This window comes from Rhinolophus sinicus, chromosome 1, assembly GCF_057876585.1.
Source record: "Rhinolophus sinicus isolate RSI-liver-muscle chromosome 1, RSI-T2T, whole genome shotgun sequence".
Taxonomy (NCBI): domain Eukaryota; kingdom Metazoa; phylum Chordata; class Mammalia; order Chiroptera; family Rhinolophidae; genus Rhinolophus; species Rhinolophus sinicus.
In genome coordinates this window covers 29,137,775-29,163,044 of record NC_142501.1, presented here as the reverse complement: position 1 = coordinate 29,163,044, position 25,270 = coordinate 29,137,775, and the positions used below count along the sequence as shown (strand labels likewise).

At 37.8% G+C, this 25,270-nt stretch overlaps 1 protein-coding gene across 1 annotated transcript in view; it reads left to right on the top strand.

Moving 5' to 3' along the window:
• Window positions 1-641: 641 nt before the first annotated feature.
• The window catches only part of LRP6 (LDL receptor related protein 6), a 125,786-nt gene continuing 101,157 nt past the window's right edge, over window positions 642-25,270 (top strand). Inside the window, exons 1-2 of the mRNA XM_019744743.3 lie at window positions 642-957; window positions 18,511-18,904. Coding sequence (XP_019600302.1) covers window positions 903-957; window positions 18,511-18,904 — 449 coding nt within the window. The 5' untranslated portion in view covers window positions 642-902. The remainder of the gene's footprint in view (window positions 958-18,510; window positions 18,905-25,270) is intronic.

Below are 25,270 nucleotides of genomic sequence, written 5' to 3'. Positions count from 1 at the left end.
TTAGAGTTGGGGTTTGAGCATCCTTCACCAGATCCACGTTTGAAGCTGGTGTTCAGGGGCACCGGTTTTTCTTTTCCTTAAAAAATAGCCTAAACCAATTTCCAACCCTGAAGATGGAGCTCCTCATCCCGTGTCGGGATCCACGTGGCTCCGCCAGCGTGGATCTGCGGCGCAGGCACCCCCGGCCTGCCGACCCCCGTTACCCCGGCCCAGGTGCAGCCGGCGGGGACCCCGAGTTCCACCTGGATCCGCCGGCGGCCGCCGCACAAAGAGCGGAGCAGGCGGCTGCCCGGCGGAGCAGCAGAAAGTAGTCCCGACCACGCCGGCTCCAATGTTATTCGACGTCGCTTCACGCCCTCCACGGGGAGGGCTCCAGCGGCCGGCCGGGCAAAGAATCCCATTGGAATGCGCCGCGGGGCGGCCTATCCCCTCCAACTCTCCTCTGCTCGCCCCGCAGGTCTCCGGGAGTCTCCAAGCAGAGGCAGGGCGTGCACCCCCCACTTTCTTTCATACCTGCCAGAGAGGGGGTGCCCAGGGAGGGGGCTCGGCCGCGCGCAGGGACACCTTGGCCGCGCATCCCGGCGACGGGCGGCTCGTATCCTTGCGCCGCTGCGTGAGAGGAAGAGGCTGAATGAGGAACTGCGCGGGGGAAGCGGGGCGCCGGGGGAGGAGGCGTCGGGATGGAAGCAGACGCTGGCGTCGCGCGAACCCTGGCCAGAGCGGCGCGGTAGAGAGGGCGGCGGCGGCGCGCGCGGAGCCCTGACGTGCCCCTTTCTTCTCTCTCTGGAAAGCTGGGAAGCATGAGCGTGCAGACCTGCCGCTGCGGCGGCCGCCCCGGCTCCTCGCCTCCCCCTCTTCTGGTCGCCCCTCGCCGGTGAGAGAAGAGCACGCAAGAAGGGAAGATGGGGGCCGTCCTGAGGAGCCTCCTGGCCTGCAGTTTCTGTGTGCTCCTGAGAGGTGGGAAGGGCGGGGGGGTGGACACGGGAAAGTTGGTGGGATTTGGGGGGGAGGTGGCCTTGTTTTGTGTGTGTCTGGGGGGAGGGGAGAGAGGAGGGAGGAAAAGGAGAAGAGGAGCGGGGAGAGGCCTGGTGGTGGGGAAGGAGAGGGAAAGGGGCCCGGGAAAAGGGGCTGTGCGCTCTGTCTGGCCACAATGCAGACCCCTGCCTCGGTTTAAGACCTTCTCGGGACAAATCAGAGCCTCAGCCCGGGCTGCTGGTCTAGGTGAACCCCTGGAGTCCCATGCTGTCGGAATGACTGAGGTTCTGTGTGTCTCTCTCTGCCTGCGGTCATCCGGGAGCAGGGTCTTTGTATGTATTTTGGCGTTTAGAATGTTGGAGCCCAAGATGCTTTAACGTTGGTCTTCTTCCTCGAAGCCCCCACCTCTTCTGTGTCTCTTATGTGCACTTTTAGGGTCCTCTTACTATTTTTTCAGGTCTTGTTACAACTAATAATTGGCTTCCGTTGGGGATATAATGATTCTGGGTGAGAGCACAGTTGGAAAGTGACTCCGAGGTTATAGGTCGAGCGATTCAGCGTTGGGAATCTTCGGAGCTTCAGCCCATAATAAAATGGAAGCGTTGCCCTTGCCACCCCTGGTGCTCAGGACTTGCCCCTATTTTCGGAGCATGCGAGTGTACAGTTGGCACTAACTGGGAAAGTCATCCTTGTGTGAAAAGGAGCCTGTCCTGGGACCTAAGTTATCATTTGCTGCGCTCCCCTGGGGACTGCTTGGCACTTTGGTAAATAACATAGGCTATTCTATGTAATTTGCTCTGAGAATCGCATACATTCGATGGTCCTGTGGTTTTTTGAATTGGCATGCAAAGCTGTCACATATGCTGTGACTTTTATTTTGTGACAGTTCCCTAAGGTTTAGACTGGCCGGCAAGATATCAACAGTTCTTCTCAAACTTACCAGTGTTGAAGTGGTGATGAGTCTGATGCTATTGAGCGTTTACCAGGAGAGGAATTTAAATCCTGATTGATGCAATGGCTTGTAGCTTTGGTTTTGTTAAAATTCTCACTTGCCGTTCACGGTCAGTTCTTTTAAAGTGTGGGACCTCTTGAATCTATGGAGCTTTTTAGCTATTGATTTAATAAGCTAAACTTTTGTTAAGCCTCCAGAACTTACTGAAGTTTACAGAACATGATAGTAACTAACGATCTTGTGATATGAGTGAGCCAGGTATGCCATTTCTGTATGTACAGATTTAGTTTGGGTGAGCATAAGTGACCTTTTTCTTTTTTGAGGAAGAATTGTTTTTCTTTACTCTTCTGTAGGATTATGATGTTTGCATATTTTATCTACTTCTACTTAATTAGGACTCACTAAGTGTATTCCAAACGGTTTCCACATGTAACCCCCAGAAAGATAATGCTCATTTAATTTTCTTGGCAGAGGATTTAATGTGGTGTTTACGCACTGGAGAGGTTTAATAAGTATATGTTTATTATAGTATACTCCCTGTTGAAAGGGGGTTTTGCCATAGCTGTGAGAAACAATTATATTTTACATAGAATATGTATATATTTGAAGACAGAAAATTAATCGAGTTAACAAATGTGGGAGTCAGCTGATTGGTTAAAGTCTTGGGGAAATCTAAATCCATAAGCCGGGATGCTCCTGGTTACCCAGTTGTATTTCTTGCAGGGGAAGGGTGTGATGTAAATGCCATTTGTTTATTTTAACACCAAGTTTGAGCCTAGAGTTGGGTTTGTTCATTACTGGAATTAAGAGAAGTTGAACTTGAAGTAGTATTTTGAAGTATGGTAGTATTGTAACAAGACCTAAGCGTTAATAGTTTAAATGGCCTCATACCTACTAGCAAACAAAAGTTTCCAAAAGTGGAGCTTTCATTTTAAATGTAATATAATAATGACATAAGGTGGTCTTTGAATGTAACAGTACTTAACTGTGAGTACATATTATTTGAACTAAAACTGTCTTTTGATTGTGAAGCATTTTATTCATAATTAACTTCTTTTCATTCTTTGATAATGTCATCCTCTGTTATAATAGTGATAAGAGTTAACCTTGGGTTCCAAGGAGAAAAATGTGATTAATTTGTTGTATTAAGGTCATGTTTCTTTACTGAAGAGTTGGAGCTTTAACTGGGAAGATGGGATGATGAGAGAGTTTGGGAAACCTCTTGCCCTGTAACCCTGTTAATAGCTGAACATCAGGGAATAATGGCGTCATCAGCTAGGCTGCATGTCCATCCCTGTTGTCAGAGGACAGGGTGTAATGGAAAGAATTGGAGATTTTAACTCTAAAATCTTGGGTTTCAAGTCTGTGCTTCACTACTTAGTAACTGTGTTTCTGGTGTAGGCAGTCAATTTCTCCGGGCCTCAGTTTCTTTACCTGTAAAATGTGGATAATAATACCACTCTAATTTTCAGGTTTATTGGGCGTATTAAATGAAATAATGAATATGAAGTGACATGCAAATGTTAATTTTTGTTACAATTTTTGATTATTTGTGGACATAGCCTCAAATGCTGGGGATTTGAGATTTATTAATAATTTGTATAAGATTCATGAATTCTTAAAGGTAGGGGAGATCTTGATCATTTTGGTCTGACCGCTTCATTTGCAAGTGGGGAAACTCAGATTCAGAGAGATTATAACTTGATCTGTATCTAATGGTAAAACAGAGATTTATTGTTCATTCTTTTAGCAAATATGTATGGAATACCTACTATATTTCAGGCTCTGGTATATGGTGAGCAAAATAGACATGGTCGCTGCTCTAACGGACCTCACAATCTAGGTTATTTTTACCATTCTCTTAGTTCCGTCCAGGTACTGATTAAAAAAGATTGTATCTCCGATTTTCTAGAGGAAATATTTTATTAGAATATATGTTTTAGAGTACCATTAGTGTGTATAATCTGTCAATACTATGTCCTAGCTTACTTTGAGGAGGCTTTTGTTGTTTTATAAAAATTCTTTGCTGTTTACCTTTTTTTTTTGTTACTTGTTTTAGTGGGGTGGTGGTAAATACTGTCAGGACAAGCCACTAATGTTTCCTATCTTTTTATAGAAGCAACCCGTGGAAAAGTGTTTTGTTTTGTTTTTTTTAATGTTAGGTGTGATGAGGTCTTAGGGAGGTAGAATGAATTTTGGAGTGGGAATCAGGAGAAGTAGGTTCTGATTCTAAGTTTGCCATTAGCTAGCTGTGTGACCTTGGATAGGTCACTTAATCACCATACACCTTATTATGTTCATTAGGATAATGAATCCTTCTTTTGGAAATTCCATAATACATATTTACACATTGAGGGCTCTGAGATATCCTAAGGTATAAAGACCAATTTTAACTTTGTTTAATCCACTGTTTCCCAAACTTCATGACGAATTTGTTCATAAATCCTTTTACCATTCTGCTGAACCTTTGTTCCAAGCAACACACTGGGCGAGAACCTGGACCAGATAACCTGTAAAGCATTGGGGTGATTTGTGTGAATTGATATTTGATGACAGTTTCATATACTGTAGTTGAAGCTGATACTTTCATCCCAGCTTACTTACTTGACGTAAGGTTTGCTCATCTGCCTAGGGAATAATTTGATTGGTGATGAAACGTTTAGGTTTCAGATCATTGTTATAATTAGGCCTAACGGTGATTTCTCATGGTTCAGTTTTTCAATTTTTTGTTTTTGCTTTAATTGGAGGTTTTTCCAATTAAATACCTAAGTGACCTATATCAGTATCAGATTAAGTGACCTACATCAGTATTTGCTGATCTGAAATACTGTTTCCATATAGTTATAGGTGCTTCAGATATCGGAAACAACTGTCTTTTTTGAGTATCAAAAGATTCTGTGAAGGGGTATATATATAAATAGGAAATATTTTATGTGAACTTATAATTTGAACATATTGGAAAAACAAGTAACTCAGGTTGTAGTTCTGTTTTGGGTTGAGGAAATCTATTTTCATCATGGAAATTTTATTGCAAATTTACATTCAGAGAAGATTATAAAGAGGGGCATTACAGTAGAAAGGTATGGGGTTTGTTGACAGAAAAACCAAGTTCAAATCTATCACTTCACGTAGCCTTGGACAAGTTTACTTAGTTTAGTTTCTTCTGTTAGATGGCGATGATACCTTACAAGATTACTGTGGGAACTGATGAGATAATGTTTGCAAAGGGACAGTACAGTGCGCAGTGCAGACAATAGTAGACTTTGAATAATTGGTTGCTGTGATTAAGATAGCTAAATTAATAGAAATATTAATTTACTGGCTCAGGAAAGACCAGTAAAACATTTAAGTCCAGGCACTATTTTAGGCAGTCAGTTTTAGGCCAGTGGTTTTTAACCTTTTTGACTCTTCTGTAACTGAAACAAAAGCTCCGTGAAATACTTTGACTTCTGATATTTTCTATTTTGTTTTATGTAAACAAGATGGCCACTATCTACTAAATTTATTTTACCTTCTAAAGGATTGTAACTTTAACACTATTTTAGGTGATTATTATAAATAAGCTACAGTATAAACAGTTCAGTTGATTGTGATACTCATTTACTTATTTAAGAGAAGTATGGGTAAAATAATTTTATCAAAATTGTCTAATTGAGAAACTTTATTGTATTATTTGTTTACAGCAATTAAAATTATTCAGTTGGATGGACTTCTCTCCCTGTGGGATGGGTATATGCTATCCTGAGTTCCTGCATTGGGTGTTTCACTATTCTTTGTATGAGAGTCCTTATGTATCTTCTGTAAAATGAGCCCATCTTAGTGATTGGAACACTACTCCATGTGAATAACTTTGAAATTTAGTCAGATATGTGGACTGGGCAACCTAAGAATAGTATGTTTGTCCTTGAAATTATTCATTTAAAATATAATTCATTATAAATACAAGGAAAACAGTGTTACATGATGTTATTAGCGTATGCTTTTGTTTCTCAAACTGTGTTATCCTCACAAAAGGTTCAAGATAATTTGGCTGTGGGACTGGAAAATATTAAAATGTGCCTGGGCTCTATTTGTTGAAAATTACTGGTACTTCAGTGCTGTGATTCTATTAGCTGTAATGTAACTTGCTAATTTTTGTTTCTGTGATACCTTACTTGGAAAGGCCAGGAGATTGGGGATACGAAGTGAAATCATATTTTTAGGCAAAAACACATTAATTAAGTGACTTTTTAAGTTATTAATTGATACTAGGCCTAAAGTTATTGATTAGATTCTCAGTAAAAATAAAAATGCAGAGGTGAACATGATCAGCAATAGTCATATTTTTCAAATAGTCACCTAGATGGAAAACTATACCTTTATCAACTATGTATGTTTGACCAGAGACCATTTTCTCCAATCACCTTGGTTGGTCATCACTTTGTTGCTCCTGGACCAAAACCACATCAAGTGTAGGATATAGGGATAGGAGTCTTCCTCATTATCTGCCAGTTTTATGGGAGGTGCAATCTATGTATATCCACATATCCGATTTAAAGATACTGTGTTGTGCAAGTTTGAGAAAGCTAACAGCTGAACTTCATTAACATGAACTCTTAGCTACACATTATATTGTATTTATTTGTAAGAGTTTCTTGATTTAGGCCCTTGTAGACAACAGCCTTTTGTTAAAAAATGTTTCAGGAATAGATTTTCCTTTATATATCACCATGTACCAGAGCTTTGTATATATTAGGTATTCTAAATTTTACATTTAAAGCAGTATAAGAAGATGTGAATTTTCATAATAATTATACCATCTTATTTGGAGTTTCATTTTTGTTTTTTGTTTCAAATTACTTATTAGACGTGGTTACATTATAAATTTGTAACTACCGTAAAGTTTTTGTATTTTTAGCACAAATTAGGGAAAACTAATCATACTAATCAGAAATAAATCAGCCTGTTTTTAACTGAAGCTGAATTTGAAGTGTGGATTATGTAATGTGTTTTTTGGTTTTAGGATGTAACTATTGCACTGATAATTAACGTGCTCAAGTACTTTTTTAACCCAGCTTTTAAAAAAGATGTAATTCACATACCATAAAGTTCTTCATTTTAAAGTGTCCAGTTCCATGGTTTTTAGTATATTCACAAGGTTGTACAATCATCACCACTATCTAATTCCAGAACATTTTCATCACCCCAAAAAGAAACCCAATGCCCCTTAGCAGTCACTTCCCATTTCCCCTTCCCCCCACTCTCTGGTAACCACTAACCTACTTTCTGTCTCTATGGATTTGCCTATTCTGAACATTTCTTACAAATGGAATCATACCATGTGTGGCCTTTTGTATCTGGCTTCTTTCACTTCGCATAAGGTTTTCAAGTTTCATCCACGTTGCATGTATCAGTACTTCATTCACTTTTATGGCTGAATATTCCATTGTATGGATGGATATATGAAGTATTTTTGAATGAATGTGGGTTTGATCAGGAATCTTTATCTTGAGAAATTATTTCTGAAATCTTTGTTTCTGAAGTTATAGAAACAAACTTTAAAAAAAATCCAAGTTTCTGTTTTTCTGCTGATGCACTCAGTAGTTCTCCAGCATGTTGTTTCTGTGTACTGACTTATGAATGGCTGTCTCAGTTAAACCTTTTTACCAAATTCATATCAAGATTGATAGGATAGAAGGGATATTAGAAATTGCCTTCTATGGCTCAGCTTCTTCATTTTATAAATTAAAAAGACGAATGACTAACCTAAGGCCAGATTGCTGTTCTGGAAAGTAATTTTATGTGCGGTATTTTCTGTATGTACCTAGTTTTACATGGGCCTTATTATGGTTTTGAAAATGATACCAATCACTTTTGATAGAGGAAAATAAATGTCAGTGTTGTCTTGGAGTTTGCAAATAGGTGGTTTGTCATAGTACTGTTAAATAAAAACAAATCTGGCTTTAGGTTAAGGGAGAACTTCATTCAAAAGGATTATTGCAATTGGGAGAATGCTTTAACCGCCAGATCTGCAGGCATCTCAAAAATTAAACACAAAAAGACTTCTTTTATAGAGAAGGGTAAGCAGGGCTAGCAGGAATTTTGTAGGAGTGTGGGCCAAGTGGGTGGGGGTGAGCAGATTGCATGAGCAAGATAGTTTAACTGGAATTTTTTATTTTCTGCGGTCAGCTGATGCTTGGAATGAGCTGTTAAGAGAAAGTTCTACATGTACTTGCTTAAACTTAGGGCAGGCCAAGTTTAGGGGCCTGTGGGAGAGGAGACAAGCCTAACTAGTTTGGTCAAGCAAAGTCAGTGGGTAAGTAATGGGGAATTGCGAGCACTTGGTCAGTGTCCCTCTTGTTTACAACAAAATCGGTCACTATTAGGAATAGTTTTAGTCAGCTCAAGCTGCTGTAACAAAAGTGGTATAGATTGGGTGGCTTACAAAAAAGTTGATTTCTCACAGTTCTGGAGGCAGGAAGTCCAAGATACAGGTGCCAGAATGGTCAGGTTCTGGTGAGGACTCACTTCCGGGTTGCAGACTGCTGACCTCTTTTCAAATCCTCACGGGTGGAGCGCAGAGAACAGGCAAGCACTCTCACTCTTACAAGGGTACTAATCCCATTCTTGAGGACTCCGCCCTCATGACCTCATCTAATGCTAATTACCTCCCAAAAGCCCCGCCTCCTAATACCCTCACGTGAGCCGGAGTAGTATTTCAACATACACATTTGGGGGGGGGGGGAGGGAGACAAACATTTAGTCCATAATGGGATAAAATAAGAGTCATTGTGAAGTTGGTCTCATTAGATTTGGCCTGATTATTTATGTAGGTGTAGGCCTTTTACTTTTGCTTTGCTGAAAGTTTTTATAAGGAATCTTGGATTGGACTTTTAAAAGCACCTGGAGGCCAGGGAGCCAAGCCAAGAATTCACCATCAGGTTTCACTTGCAGTACCTATAGATTTGAGTAAAGTCCTGAGGTTCCCCAAATATCCTAGGGTTCCTGGACCTGCCCAGCAGAAACCTTGCTTACTTTACCTGTAAGGCTGGGAACTCCGTGACCCAGGTATCAGTCCAATTAGCAGTCCAGTTTTCCCAAAAGGCTGTAAGCATGGGCCCTGCAAAGTCAGCCATAGCTCCTAAAAAGTGTCCGGTCATATTTGATTCAATGAGCACTACTTTCAAATACGGCATTCCAATCAAAGCCTTGGTTGCCTAACCAATGTCTCCAACTAGCAAAACAGATTCTTCCTGAACCTGTGCAGATAACTATATTGCCATGAAAATATGAATACTCAATAAGAGTCTTTGAATTACGGAGGAGTCAGAGAGAAAAAGATAAATGTTTTATTTCCATTTACAAAAGCATACTTTGCTTGAATTGTTAATGAGTTATAGATGGCTTAAGAGAAAAGAGAAAGGAATTCCTCATGTCCAAAAAAACAGGACATTAAAGCATCAGCAATATTTTAAACAAAACCCGTAATCATCATCAGTTTATTCAGTCCTATGTAATTAATTCTTGTTCTGCTAGATCCTGGGCTAGCAGTCTCATGAATCCACTGCTTCTCCACCAGCTTTTTGGAAATCCTGACTCAGTCCACTGGTATAGTCTTAAAGCTATTTAAGTGATACCATCAGACGCTTGTGCCCATGAGGACCTGGTGTAGTCCGTCCTTTTTTAACAGCCCTTTTTTGTTGTTGAAGATGAGCACTCTGGCCTGTGGCTGATTTGCAGGCGCTTTTAGGGAATCATGGAGGAAACCAAACAACTGTGTGGAAGACAAAAGACTTGAAATGGTGGTGATTAACTTACCGATAATTTTAGAAGTGAAAGATCTGATGAGACTTTGTTATAAAAAATAATGCAGTTGACAAGGAAGTTGGTTTTTGACATTCAAATCAAAATCAAGTCAATCCAACAAAGTTACAGACAAACTAGAAATATGGCGATTAACCTTATTTTAAAGAAGAAGAATACTGGAGTAAGTCCTTAATATCTATATAATAAAATTCCATAAGTGATGTGAATCCCCAATTGAGAACGACTGGCTATCTAGAATATACTGTATTTAAATTAAAGAAGTCAGATTGTGACCAAGTTAACATGAAAATGTAAAAAGTATAACTGAAATTATGACTTGTGACACTATATGTTGCCTAATATTGGGCAAAGCAGCACCAGGACTCTTGATAAATAGAAACATCCTGGACAATGAGGAGAGTAGTGATAAATTTCTAGGAACTACTTACAATTTCTGAAATAATCGTATTAACATTTTACCCCATACACATTGAACCTAGGGGAGGGTGAGCATCTCTTCTGATCTGACAGTGCTTCCCATGCAAATCATAACACTGATCAAATAAATCTATTTATTTTATTTGATTTGTTTTAAACTTATAAGAGTTTATTTGAGCCAAATTGATGACAGTTGCTGGGAAGCAAAATCTCAACGGATTGAAAAAATGCTCCCTAAACCTGTTTATTTTTAACACGCCTCTTTTTACCAAGTGAAAGAATAAATAGTCTTTGTGAACCTAAAGGGGCCCTTTGGGAAATTTCAAAGATAGTTGTAGGTGCAAAAGACATCATTTAGGATTTGATTTTAAAAAGGCGGCAAGTCAGAAGTTGTCAAGCAGTTTGAAAGTTTGATTAAATAGGGTCATCGGGCAGTGGGAAAAAATACTTTGCCACCTATTTAACCAAAGTTTCAAAAATCTTTTTTTACAAGTTTACATAGGAAGGAATATGATGGTAAAGAACCATAGCCCTTTTAAAAGTGAGAAGACTTTGTTTTTTTAAGTACAGTCATGCCCTGCTAACGATGGGGATGTGTTCTGAGAAACGCATTGTTAGGCGCTTCTGTCATTGTGTGAACATCATAAAGTGCACTTACACACACTAGCTGGCACGGCCTCCTACACACCGAGGCTGTATGGTGTGGCCTGTTGCTCCTGGGCTGCAAGCCTGTACAGCATGTTACTGTACAAAGCAACATGAGATTAAATCAAGCGCAGGAGAAGATGATGCAATCGAGGCACATGGGAAACATGGATGAGGCTGCTGCTGGTGTAACACAGCGTCCTGTTTACAACAAACTTTTCTTTTTATAAGTAGGGAGAGTACAGCCTAAAACAACGATAGAAAATAGAGTATAGTAAATACATAAGCCAGCAGTATTCGTTTGTTATCATTATATAGTATTATGTGCTGTAGATAATTGTATGTGCTATACTTTTACACGACTAGCAGCGCAGTAGGTTTGTTTACCCAGCATCACCACAAACACATAAGTAATGCGTTGCACCACAATGTTAGGACGACTATGACGTCTCTAGGAGATAGGAATTTTTCAGCTCCATTATAATTTTATGGGACCACTGTCATAGTCTGCGTGACCAAAACGTCGTTAGGCAGCACATGACTGGAATCAAGACATGATAAAGTCAACAACAAGCACAAAAATTCTGATAAGACACAGAATCTTTGCCCCCTAGGGAAATTACTCAGAGGGGAGAGAAAAACCTTTCATAACCTCTGCATTAAGAGCAGACCAATAACCTAAGGAAATTTGTCATTTTAGTAGAACACCAAGTTTTAGTTGTGCATCAGTGTAGTATTTAATACTAAAATGCTTTTTGAAAAATCTTACAAATAAGCTCATCAAATCTTAGCTGGCTTTGACCACAACAAATAAAATTCTTTTTTCATGAACTATTTATAACTCTATATTCACTCAGGTTTTGTCCTACATCTTCCTCTTTCTCATTCTGAAACAATTAGTCATTTTACTTTAGGACTGTTTTATTTTTCCTTAATAAAAACGCATCCTGCATACCTTGCATACAGGGTTGTTCCTTTCTGTCACTTTCTCCTAGGAGAGGCTCACTTACATATAAGCACATAATCTTATAAATTATAATCGTATAAGCTATAAGATTATAATTTATAATTCTTATAAACTATAAGATTATAACTTATAATTACATAACTGCTATTTTACAGAGAAAAGTATGAGGTGGATAATTGTGAATTGTTTGTCATACGCTGGTATGACAGCTTATGAGTATACATCGTACAACTTTTTATAGCCATGTACTCCTGATAGTACAACTTCTCAATGTGGCAAAATGAGGATGTTCATTAGTAGACTTAATTAAACGTGTATAGGTTTTTGGTACCATAAAAATAAGAGAAAACTGTGTCAACTTGAAATGCTTGTGCTTCAGTATCCTATTTTACTTTGAAATGACTTAGGTATTTAATGACTATCCGTGAATTAACTTAGCATAAGTGTAAGGTTTTAAGTTACTACAAGATTTTGGAAAGTATCTTCAAGTTGTCTTATTACAAAACATTAATTACTGTTGAAATAAAGTTTGTCAGAATAATGATTCAACTTGGCTAAATATAAATGTAGATGTAATGCTAGTTCATTCTGTCAGTAAACCTGTAAAAGTTTAGGAAGAACATATTTAAGTACAATAAAAATATATGCATGCATTATACTCAATGCAATAACTCAAAAGACGTAGCTGCTTTTATTAAACTAATATTGAGCTAGTCTTGTTTGCCAAAGCTTTACTTAAATATATGTTAACTTGGATTCTTAAAACATTTGGGTTAGCTCCTATAAAAATACTTTTGAAAGTATAAGAAGTTTAATTTCATTAATTTCTGGAAATCCTAGGAATGTTTAATTTATATGAGGTCTTATTTTCAAGTCAATCAGAATAGAACTCCATTAAGGGATTTTATAATCTAAAGTTATAATTGGCAATGGTATCTGGAGGTAGGAAAATATTTTATATACATAACATACATATACATATGAAAACGTATAGACAGAGCTTATAGCTTCAGGTTGACACTTACATCTCACTGGTGGTTTATATAAAAGCGCTAACTCTCATCCTTCCTTTGTATTTTTTTTACCACGCTTGTGTTTCCTGCTCAGTCAGTATGAGGGCTGAAGTGCCCCCAACAATGTTTGCAGAGGAGACCGTTAGGTTTTTTGTTGCCTTGATGTGTAATCTTACGGAGATTGTGGACTAAATTTTGGGTGAGGGAACGAAGAGAGACAAAGCGTTGTCGGGGTGTCTCTAAAGCTCATCTGAGTGAATAAAAAAATCCAGCCTGTTTCCAATTCATATTTTTAACCTCAGGTCCCGGAGCCCCTCATGAGTCCCTAGTGGGGAAAAGCCTTAAAGCTTGAGTGACTATAGGGACATAAGGGTTTAGAAAGAGAAAGGTCTGACAGAAGTGGATAGAGGGATGGAGGAGATGGGGGTGTTACGAGAGGATTAAGGATTCAGGGGAGCTGCAGGGAAGGTCAAGGGTAGTAAAAAGGAGGAAGGAAGAGCAGAGGGTGATGAGAAAGTAGAGGTTTTAGGTGAGCCAGGGTGGGGAGCTTCCAAGTTTCCCAAGGAGGACCGTGGAGTTCTAAACTTCTCTAGTAAAATTTTGCCATTTTTGAAGATATTGAACTGAATTAGTTTTGTAATAGTGAAGCCTGCAGTCCGTGAAAGGAGAAGAGGGAGGGCGCCCAGTAGAGTGGGAGTTACCTATGGGATTAGATAATTAAATCAGGCATAGAATGTAAAGGAACTGGGAAAGAACATTCCCTTGTGAGGAGTCAAGGGAAAAATAAAAGAGACCTCCCAGAAGAGCTGGGAATATTTCCGCTCAAGAATCAGGGTGTGATTCTCTACTCAAAGAGCCAAAGAAAAACATTTCTTTGCTTGAAAATAGTATAAAAGTAACTCCTTGCCATGTTGCAACAGACAAGATGTCTGGAGCACTCTTTCAGGGGTTGAATTGAAAGAAAGATCCCAGAATCTCTGAACACGAGAGGAGTTTAAATGACTCACAAAGTGTCATCATCAAGCTAGGGAAGCTAGGGAAGCTGGGTCCCCATAGGTGAAGTCCAGTCCACATCCCAGTCAGGTGACTCTACAAATACCAAATAATAAATCCTTACTTAGGCAGGGAGGGACTTTATTCTAAAAGACCCTTGTAATAGGGAGAATGCTCTGACCACAAGATATGCAGGATCTCAAAATCAAACCCAAAAGCTTTTTTCCTATAATGAGAGTGAATAGTGACAACAGACTCATTGTGGGAGAGTGGGACAAGTTGATGGGGGTCAGCAGATGACATGACAAGGGCACATCAACAGGAGATGTCTTTTTCTGTAGTCAGCTGATGCTCAGAATGAGTCTTTAAGAGAGGATTGAAAGTTCCTCATTGGCTTGCTTAAGCTTAGAGCTAGCCCAAGTTTGGGGGTCTGTGGAGAAGAGAGAAGCCTGACTAAACTTTGATCAAGCCATTTCAGTGAGTAAGTAAATAGTGGGTGAGCACTTGGCCAGTGCTTAATGTAAAAATCCTTTTGGCTTTATGCCAAATAGATTTTTCGATCAAGTTCTGGAAAATTTAAATACTAGTTAATATGTTGACCATATTACTATTACATGCAGTGAACTGTGCTAGGGGTTGGGGATAAAATTAGTTATAAATAATGCTATGGCTCCTGTTCCCAAGGGGCGGAGATCTTAGTTGAAATAGGAAATACACTTTGAAAAACGTTCGAATGAAAAATGTGGTGAAAACCATACGGGCTTGAAGAAGGAAAACTGAGCAATTGGAAAGATTTATGGAATGGCTAAGGTTTGAATCTAGCCTTGAAGGACTTGCTTGCTGGGATGATGAAAGAAATGTATGGAGTGGGCAGGAAAATGAATACACTGTGGTGATGGAGTATGATGTCTTCAAAACCAGTTTGTGTGATCCAGAGCCTATCGTAGGCAGTTATTAGTACAAGTCACCTGGTGGGCGCCTGAGGTATTGAGGCTTTTTCTTTTAAGTGAAGGAAATCAGAAAGTTTTTTGAGTTGGATAAAGTAGAAGTATTAGAAAAGGGAAGGTAGAGTGCTGAGATCACTTACTATTAGAGCAGTTTAGTTGTAAGGTCTAGAGTAGAATAGTGGTTCTGAAAATAGAAGAGGCAGATTTAAGGACATGCTAAAGAAGAATCAGCAAGACAATCATTGGCAGATTGCTGCAAGGCAGATCTGTAGGTTTAGGAAAATTGTGGTACCATTGACTCTTGAGGGCTTTTTTGGGGGGAATTTAGTTTAATGGCAGGAAGAGATGGCCAACACGAAGTGAATAGGTGCAGAACTGAAAGTTAGGTTGGAGGTGATTTGAAAATTAGTTGGACAGAGTTGCTTGTTGATCTGGTGAACTTGAATAATTTTCTGTATTCTGTTATTTGGGGAACAGCAGAGAATCTTGGCGATACCTGTATTTTAGAAGTGGGAGGAAGATTTGAAACTAAATGGCAGAAAAAGCGTGACCAGTAAAACAAGAATAATAGTATAAGGAGAACATTCTCCATAGGTAGGGATGGGGTCAACATACCGCATTGAATGCTGCAGAAAAGTCAAAAATAAGGACTGAGAAAAGGTCCTTGGACTTTGAAGACTTGGAGAAAGCAGTTTCAGTTGAGTGACAGGTGGAAAGTTACACTAAAGGAGTTACTAGCTAATGGATGGTAGTACGGCATGCATGCCAACATATAAGATTTTGTGGTTAGAAATATAATTACTCCGTTGGTGAGAGCAAGCTTAGGGTTATTAAAACAACTTTTTTTGATGGCAGGCACCTGTCAGGAGCATTGAAGATATAAGAAATGGAGAACAATTGATAGAGCAAAGTTGCAGAGAGGAGGTAGGGAGGCTGAACCAAAAGTATTGCTTTAGCTTTTGAAAGGAGGAAGGAAAGGGCACCTTGTCACTTGAGACTGAGGACAAGATAAAGGAGGATTTGGATGGGATATAGAGTTTCGAGAAGTTTAAAATGTTGAGGATGTAAGACATGTACCTTGCTTCCTGCATCACTGAAATTATTTTATAAGATAATCTGAGAATGAACTATTCAAAGCATTGAAAGTTGTCTTTAGGAATGTAGAAAATGGTTAGAAAGGCTGCTAGAGAAAGTTTGGGACGTTAATAAAGGAAAATAAGGATTCCTGTGCACCCATGAAGGCTCCACTAAAGAGAGGATGGTGGCTGTTTGGTTTACCTGGGTATTAGGGAGTCAGAAGGTAACTTCTTTGGAACGGAAGATACTGAGTGCGTGGCACATGTGTTACAACTAGAGGATCCGGTGTGTGGATCCAGTGTATTTCTTTAGTAGATTAAAACAGTATTATAGATCAAATTATACCTTCCAGATACCTCATTTAATGTATTGCTGAATATACTGGTGACAATATTGTAGAAAGTATTCAGGTATCAGAAGGGTAGTTAGACAGGACGAACGCAGGGGTTTCCTTTCAATAATGTATAGGTTTACGTGCAGTCCTTTAAAAATCCTCAGTTATAACCAGTACAGTGAACTGAAAAGAAATGAACTTGTCCAAAACCTCTGCCCTCACTCATAACTCTTTTCCCCCTTGTACTATGAAGGAGGCCTTAAGTGATCTGGAAGGTTCTTTGGATTTTGTTGACCAAATGTTCAGTAGGAATTTTACTGTTTGACTTGAAAGTCATAAAAGACACATAGCTGCCACCAAATGCCATATACGGGGTTGGTACATCGTTTTCTAAGAATAGTGCCCTAATGGTGCCCAGTAAACATTAGATTATTATTATTCTTGGGTTTAAATTGTAAGGGTACTGGGGCTATTTCTTAGCCCTGAGCAGCACTTAGCATTCTTCCCTTACCTGATAGGGACCTTCTTCCTGGCAGAGTATGAAGGGCTCGATATAACATAATGCAGTGGACACTAACGGGGACTGATAAATCAGGGTGATGCGTGAAGGCCTGAAATGAGTTAAAAGGGAATCTGAGGGGAATGTAGTAACTTGTCAATAGCAGCAGTAAGTATACAGAATGAGCAGAGAGCACTTTTAGTCACTTTTTAAAAAGCTATCTGCTCGTTTCTTTTTGACTAAGAAAGTTAGATTTAAGCTTAGTTAGAAAGGGAGTTCTTGTTTGTTGTACTTACAGATGAAAATACTGGGCTTCATAACTCCATTTGGCCAGACATGGTCCATAAATTGGCTGAAACATCACTTTTTTGACCACCTTCATTTTTTAAAAATTAATTTCTTAAGAATGAGGGAGTGGTTACTTTTAAATGGTACTTGATCTTGGCTTTGGATGACACATCTGTAAACCTTTAGTAAGTTTGCGGGAAGATCATGTAGATTACTGCATCGTCACTCGGGTCTTTTTTTTGCTGCTTCATTTGTGTTCTTTACGTCAGCCTGTGCTATAGCACGTGTCTGTTTAAATGTAAATGAATTAGATTAAATAGAATTAGAAGTGTAATTTCTTAGTCACACTAGCCACATTTTAAGTGTGCCATAGCCACATGTGGCCAGTGGCTACTTTATTGCACAAGAGGAGAGAACTTTCTGTCATCACTGGAAGTTCTGTTGCTTAGCGGTGCTCTAGATCTTTAATTACTGTTGATACCAGGAAATTAAATGACTGAAACTTGGAACAGATAGTTTAAAAAAACCAAAACCATAGAATTTATACTACTTCAGTCCTAATAACTTCAGCTTTCTCAAAGGTAAATATTCTTTAGCATAGGCTTTATATTTAGTTTTGGTATTAGGTCTTACAGGTCATTCTAATAATATAAAAGAGGACAAAATACTTGTGTTAAGAACTATCTCTGCCAGACTATTTAACAGTTTCATTAAGGTGTAATTGTTGTACAATAAATTGCACATATGTGAAGTATAAAATTTAGTTAAGTTTTGACATATGTGTATATCTCTGGAACCATCAGCATAGTCGATGTAATATAGCCATCACCCACAAGAGTTTACTCACGCCGCTTTACAATTCCTGTTTCCCGTGCTTTCTCACCCTCTCCTCAGTGGTACCTCCAGACAACCACTGATTCGCTTTCTGTCACAATAGATTTCTAAAGTTTTATATAAATGGAGTCATGCAATACTCTTTTTATGTCTGACATAGTTCACTCTACATAATTATTTTGAGATTCATCCATATTGCATGTACAAATAGTTCATTACTTTTTATTGTATGAATATATTGCAATTATTCATCCATTTGTTGATGACATTTGGGTTGATTCCACTTTGGGTTATTACAAACAAGCTGCTATGAACATTTATTTATGCGTACCGGTCTTGGTACTGACCTACACTATATGGCTGGATCACATTGTAGGTTGTATGTTTAACCTTTTAAGAAACTGCCAAACTTTTCCAAAGTGTCTTCACCATTTTACATTTCCCCCAGTAGAGTATGAGCGTTGCACTGGCTCCATATCCTTGCCAGTTCTTGGTATGGCCAAGCTTTTCAATTTTATCTGACAGATTATTTTAACAAAAAAAGACTATCCTAGAATTAATTCCCTCCCTTGCAACTTTTTGCATATAAAACACTGCAAAAATAGTATTTCATTTGTGAAAAGATTTTAAGAGACTCTTCCATAGATTTATTTACTTTTTTTTTTTAATAGTAATTGTTCACTAAAGCTGATTCGAAACTTACTTTATAAGAACCAATACATTTCCTTCCATTTCCTTACATATTTTTCTTTTTTTGTTCTAGCGGCCCCTTTGTTGCTTTATGCAAACAGACGGGACTTAAGATTGGTTGATGCTACAAACGGCAAAGAGAATGCTACGGTTGTAGTTGGAGGCTTGGAGGACGCAGCTGCGGTGGACTTCGTGTTTGGGCGCGGCTTGATATACTGGAGTGACGTCAGCGAAGAGGCCATTAAACGAACAGAGTTTAACAAAACTGAGAGTGTACAGAATGTTGTCGTTTCTGGATTATTGTCCCCTGATGGGCTGGCATGTGATTGGCTTGGAGAAAAATTATATTGGACAGATTCTGAAACTAATCGGATTGAAGTTTCTAATTTAGATGGATCTTTACGGAAAGTTTTATTTTGGCAAGAGTTGGATCAACCCAGAGCTATTGCCTTAGATCCTTCAAGCGGGTAAGTTTTGTATAATGTACAAAGGATGTTGCATCTCCTTATCCTGCTTTCTTTCCACTAGCATAGACACCCCCCTCCTACCCCGAAAAGAAAAGAAAGATCAAAAACCAAATTTGAGATTGTTTGGGCTTCTTTGTCAAGTTGGCTTGAATGTGGGAATATATGTTGTGTTGTTAAAGTAAGGTGTTTCTGTAAATAGTTTTGTGTTTCTAATATCACTTATGGTATAGCCGTATTTATAGTTCTTGGTTTTTCTTCTGCATTTATTTTTCGTAATTATGAGAGGATTCTTAGAAGACAGAAGAAGGAATGAAGACTTAACAAGAATAGCATTTGATAGCTCAAGGCGATTAAAGAAATCTGTATCTTATAACATTTTTTAAATACACGATCATTTGGTAATACTGTCTTATTAAACTCTGAAGTATAAATGTCAGTGTTGAATGAAAAATAAAGTTGTTCAATAATCATTTCTAATTAGCTAAACATATATTTGCTATAAAAGTTTATTTTCACATGAGAAGGGAAACTTACAGCTATGGGGTAAATCCCATTAGAAAATGTGAACTGTGTCCTTATGCTTTTCTGTTATTATGCTTCAATCCTGCCATATACCGTTCCTTGATATTTCTCTATTGAATGCGTTGTCATGCCAGAGTCTGTTATGGCTGGATGCAGATAACTGTCTAACGTGAACTTGAAATGAATTACTAATAATTGATTAAAATCTAAAAATAATCTATAAGTAAGTATTTTAAAACTCTTTTCTTTGACTTTTAAGTATGATGAAATGCTTTAAAATTCATTTATAAAAGGGAGTGGATTGGTATTATGTAGTGAAGTAAAAGTTGGGGACAATGAAAGAAAGGTTCATATGTGCTCCTTTATCTTGATGTCAGGCCTTGTTTGATGACAAAGGTCGAAGAAGATGCCATGTTGTAGGAAAATGAAAAGATTTGTTTGCTTATAAAAGATAACATGGACAATAGTATAGTGGAATTTTAGGATGAGAAAATCTGGAAAACACAAACATATACTTTGTATAACATAAAAATTACATATTTTTTTAGAGGGGCATTAAGATACTGCTAAAGTCAGATGGTCTCTTAATGCATCAAAAAATACTGTAGTGGCTCTTGTGGTAGGAAAAAGGGTTGAGTGTCCCAAGGAGGTCGCAGATGTTGGATGTGCAGTAAATTGTACTGATTGATGAATTTGGTTGTTGAGAAGTTGCAACATGTTTTTGAGAAATGTAATCTGTTTTGCTAACAAAGTTTGTAAGTCTCAGGTAGTGTTGAAATGTTTCTGTTACTGCTTTGTAGAACACGTAAGGTTTTGGTGAGTAATATTTTGGTGAAAAGATAGCTCTTTTTTCTTTTTGACAAATTCAATCTTATAACTGTAAGGGTGATGATGGAAATTCACCCAAATATCTATTAAATGGTTAGTATGTTCAGAGCTCTGCTTTTTGTACTCTTTGTTGGGGGTAGGGAGGGAATATCTTTAACCATTTACTGTCTATTTAAGGACAAATCTTCGGAAGGAGAACTTTTCCTTCTTCAAAATATGTTTATTTACATTATGTAGTATGTATGTGTAGAGGGGAAGAGTGTTAAAGGAATTAGGAGGGCCAGAAGAGCTCTTGAGGAAGTTAGGTGGATAAAATAGCTCGATTGCCTCAGTTCTGGAGCAGTAGTTGAGAATTTCTATATGGGATAATGATAATGTGATAGTACATATTCAAGGGAGCCGAATTTATAGGCAACTCTTGACTATTCAGAATCTAATACTTTAATGAATCAATGAATCGTTATCATTTTGTCTCCTAAAACTAATGAGCTTTACTTCTAGGTGGCAGTTCTGATAAGCGTCTTAGGAAGTAAGTTTATGATATGATTTAAAAGCACATTAGAGTTTCTGTGGCTTTAATTTATCCATGATACTTCCCAATATCGCAGGCGAGAATTCATCAGAGATTTAGGTAATAAAGGATATTACTGTAAGAATCAATAATGTGCTTTGAAGGTAGAAAGTAGTGTTATTGAAGCTCTGAGGGATGTTCAGTGGAGAATAACTATACTTTTCATGTCTGTGGTTAGTGTTTTTTTTTTGTGTGTGTGTGTGTGTGTGTGTATACATTCACATTCCCCCCAATAGTTCTTCTCTTAAAATTTCTTTTCTAATTTTTGGGAAGTTATTTTGTGTCTTAGGCTATTTTTTAAATTATGCAACTGGAAACAAACAATGCAGACAAATGGTATATATACATTTGGTAATTAGCATAATGGAGTGTATTTAAAATTATATTTTAAACTCGTGTTTAAAAATATATTCTATCAAATAGTCTTTCAGTGTTGATCTTAGATTTGTGTTAAGGATTGTTTGTGGTTTTGATGGAAAATATTAGATTGAGTATATCACGTAATCAAACAGAAGACATGATTTTCAGATTTATTTTTTGGGAAAAATGAAGTTTTCTTTTCAGAGAAAGTACATGAAAACAGTGCTGAGGTAAAATGTAGGCTTTATTAGAGTTCCAGGATCCTGGGTTATGAGGTTCAGAAGAGCTGACTGAGCTCTCACATCAGCTTATGTAAAAGGAAAGCTATTGAATGACTGGCATTGTTTGAGCCCTGGGAACTAGTGCAGACATCTGTGTGCTTTCAGATGTATGGAGTTCTTTGTGTAATCAGTCCATTTAGCCTAGACTGAGGGGATGATTTTTATTTCCCTCCCTGAATTTGTCCTCTATTAGTCTGAGATTTTTTTCTTTTGAGTGACTGGCAGTGTACAATTCAGAATAAGGAAAGAACAGGAAAACATGTGTGTAGAAATCATTCCAGAAATGAACAACCATAGTTACAGAAAGTCATATCCTCACTTTATTCCTGACTGTACGGCTGCTCCTGCTCCTTAATCTGTCCCACAGCGACTATACTAATCTCAGTGATGCTGAGGGCCTTCTGTTTCAGGTAAAGAAGTCCGAAGGGTTTTTGGTTTTAAAGGATCTGTTCATATTTCAAATCATTTTGGATATTTTTTAAAAAGTTAAACTTTAGTGATTCAGTCTGAAGTGAATTCCTGCTGAGCAGCTTTGAATAATATACAGTTGACCCTTGAACAATGCAAGGGTTAGGGGCTAACCTCCCCCCGCCCCCCCCCCCCCCCCCCCCGTGAAGTCGGATACGCACATGTAACTTTTGACTCCCCAAAAGCCTAACTACTAATACCTACTGTTGATTGGAAGCCTTACTAATAACATAAACAATCAACACATATTTTGTGTTACATGTATTGTGTACGGTATTCTTAAAGTAAATACAGAAAAGAAAATATTAAGAAAATGAAAAAGAGAAAATACATTGACAGTATTTTATTGAATAAAATCCATGTATAAGTGGACCTGCTCAGTTCAGACCCATGTTGTTCAAGGATCAGCTGTATATTTTAAAACTACGTTTTCATCATTGTTAAGAATAATACTAATAACAATAAAAGTTGTTTAAAAAGCCTTGCAAACCTGACTCAATGGAAAAAGAATGGTTTATAATTTCCCTATCAATTATACTCAAGATACGACAAATACATATTATATATGTTTAAAAGTATACACTGGTATATCCCAGATGACTAAAATAGATCCTGCCACATAGTAGATGTTCAATAAATATTTTTTGAACAAGTAGACTTCATTTTGTCTTTTATAATCCTGTTGTTTTCCTAGTTAGGGGAGAAAGCGTTTTCGAAGCAAATGTAAATTTTACCTTGGATGCTTGTGAATTCTAAATTAGTATGGCTTTGATTACAATCATTTGTTTAAAACAGAATTAAGATTTTTAGTTTTTTCAACAGAAGTTATTAAGATCATATTTTATAAAAGTATGCTCACTGGAGTTTGTTTTATGTCACATCTATTTAGTTCTGTTTTGAAAGATGTCCTGGTAATTGGGGAACCCTATTTTATACCCATTAAGTCCTAGAACTAGTTGGGAATGTTAAGGATCTTCTCACCAAATGCCTTCACTTTTTGGCTGGAGAAACCAGGGCCTTTGGCCAAGATAAGATAAAGCCCTTTGGCCAAGATAAGATAAAGCCAGATCCTTAGTTGAAATTTTTCGGTTCCATGTGTGGTGCTTTGTTCTTCATGAAAAGTATCTTGCTGAAGCCATGGTTTGTTTGTTCTTTTTTTCCCAAATTGATTTATTTTAGAAATGCAATATGGTAGCCTTATTTTATGTATTTAATAATTCCATGTTTTTAGATTTCTTCACTGTACCAATTTCTTATTTTATCATTGCTTTTTGCATTCGACTTACTCTATTTGGGTTCAGCTTCCTTCTGCTTTAGAATTTCTTTCAGCAAAAGTCTGGGTGGGATTACAAATTGGTGCAACCACTATGGAAAATGGTTTGGAGGTTCCTTAAAAAATTAAGAAAGAACTACCTTATGACCCAGCACTTCCACTTCTGGGTATATATCCAGTGAAATCCAAAAACTAATTTGATTGGATACGCCCCTATGTTCATTGCAGTGCTGTTTACAATAGCCACGATATGGGAGCAACCCAAGTGCATGTCCATTGATGATAGGATAGAGAAGGGGTACATACTCGTATATACAATGGAATATTGCTCAGCCGTAAAAAAGAATGAAATCTTACCATTTGTGACAACATGGATAGACCTAGAGAACATTATGCTAAGTGAAATAAGTCAGGCTGAGAAAGACAAATACCATGTGATCTCACTTTTACGTGGAATCTAAAGAAAAAAATAAATGAACAGACAAAATAGAAACAGACTTATAGATAACGGAGAAGAAACTGATGGTTGCCAGAAGGGAGGGGAGTTGGGGAGCTGGGGAGCTGGGTTAAAAAAGGTGAAGGGATTAATGCAGATTGGTAGTTAGAGAATATTCACGGGGTTGTAGGGTACAGCATAGAGAATATGGTTAATAATGATGCAACAGCTGTGTATGGTGCCAGGTGAGTACCGTGTTTCCCCGTGGGACTTACACCATATTTCCCCGAAAATAAGACCGGGTCTTACATTAATTTTTGCTCCAAAAGACACAGTAGGGAGTATTTTCAGGGAATGTCTTATTTTTACATGTACAACAATCTACATTTATTCAAATACAGTCATGTCATCTTCCAGAACATCGTTATAACGTACTAAATGCATCCGTCTGGCTGATGATCTTAACTAGGGCTTATTTTGGGGGTAGGTCTTATTTTCGGGGAAACACGGTACTAGACTAATCGAGGGGAATCACTGCATAAATTATGTAAATGTTTTAACCACTATAGTGTACACCTGAAATTAATATAAAATAATATTCAATGTCAACTGTAACTGAAAAAATATAAATAAATAGTTAAAAAAATACTTCTTTCAGTAAAAGTCTGTTAATGGTAAACTCTTGGTCTTTGTCTGAAAATATATTTTGCCCTTTTCTTGAAATAATTGATTCTAAGTGACCGTTATTTTTACTCAGTCCTTCCAGGGTATTATTAAATCGTTGCTTTTATAAGTCTGCTATTTTCTAATTATTGTTGCTTTATAAGGTTGTTTTTTTCCTTTTTTATGGTTGCTTAAAAGCAGCCCTTCAGCATCCCTTAATGTTTGATATTTCGCAGCTTTCCTACCCTATGTCTTCATATCTGTGACCTTTTGAAAATTACTGGCCAGTCATTTTGTAGAGTGTCCGTCAATTTAGATTTGTCTGACGTTTTCTTGTGATTAGATTCCGGCTGTACATTTTTGGCTAGAATACCACAGGAATTATGTTTTGCGCTTCGGGCATCAGCAGGTACAAAGTGTAGATCCTGGCACTGTGGCACTGGGTCATTTGCTTATGGTGCTGTCTGCCAGTTGTTGTTTTTTAACTGCATTTACCGTTTTTTTTCTTTGTAATACATATTTGAAGCTATGCAATTATCCTGTTTCTCATCATGCTTTTATCCACTAATTTTAGCATTCTTTGATGGGTTTTGCCTGCAACAGTTGCTACTGTGGTGTTTGTCAAATAGTGATTTTTCTAGTTCCATTGTACCTTTTACATGCATTATTGGTTAGAATTCTACCGTGAGGAAGAGCTGTCCTGTCTCTCCCATTTATTTATTCAATTATTTCTAATAGTATGGACTCATGGACATTTATTTTATTGTTGTAATCCATTACTGTCATTTCTTGCTCATATCATCCCATATTTGGCCATTGGGAGCTCCTTCAAATTTGTTAGTCCTTTTGACAGTCCCTCATCATTTTTTTTAAGCACTTTTTTCTTTTTTTTTAACTGTCTGGCAGCACAAGATGTTCCAGACTTAATCTTGTCCTTTGCCTTATCCTTGGAATGAACTATTTG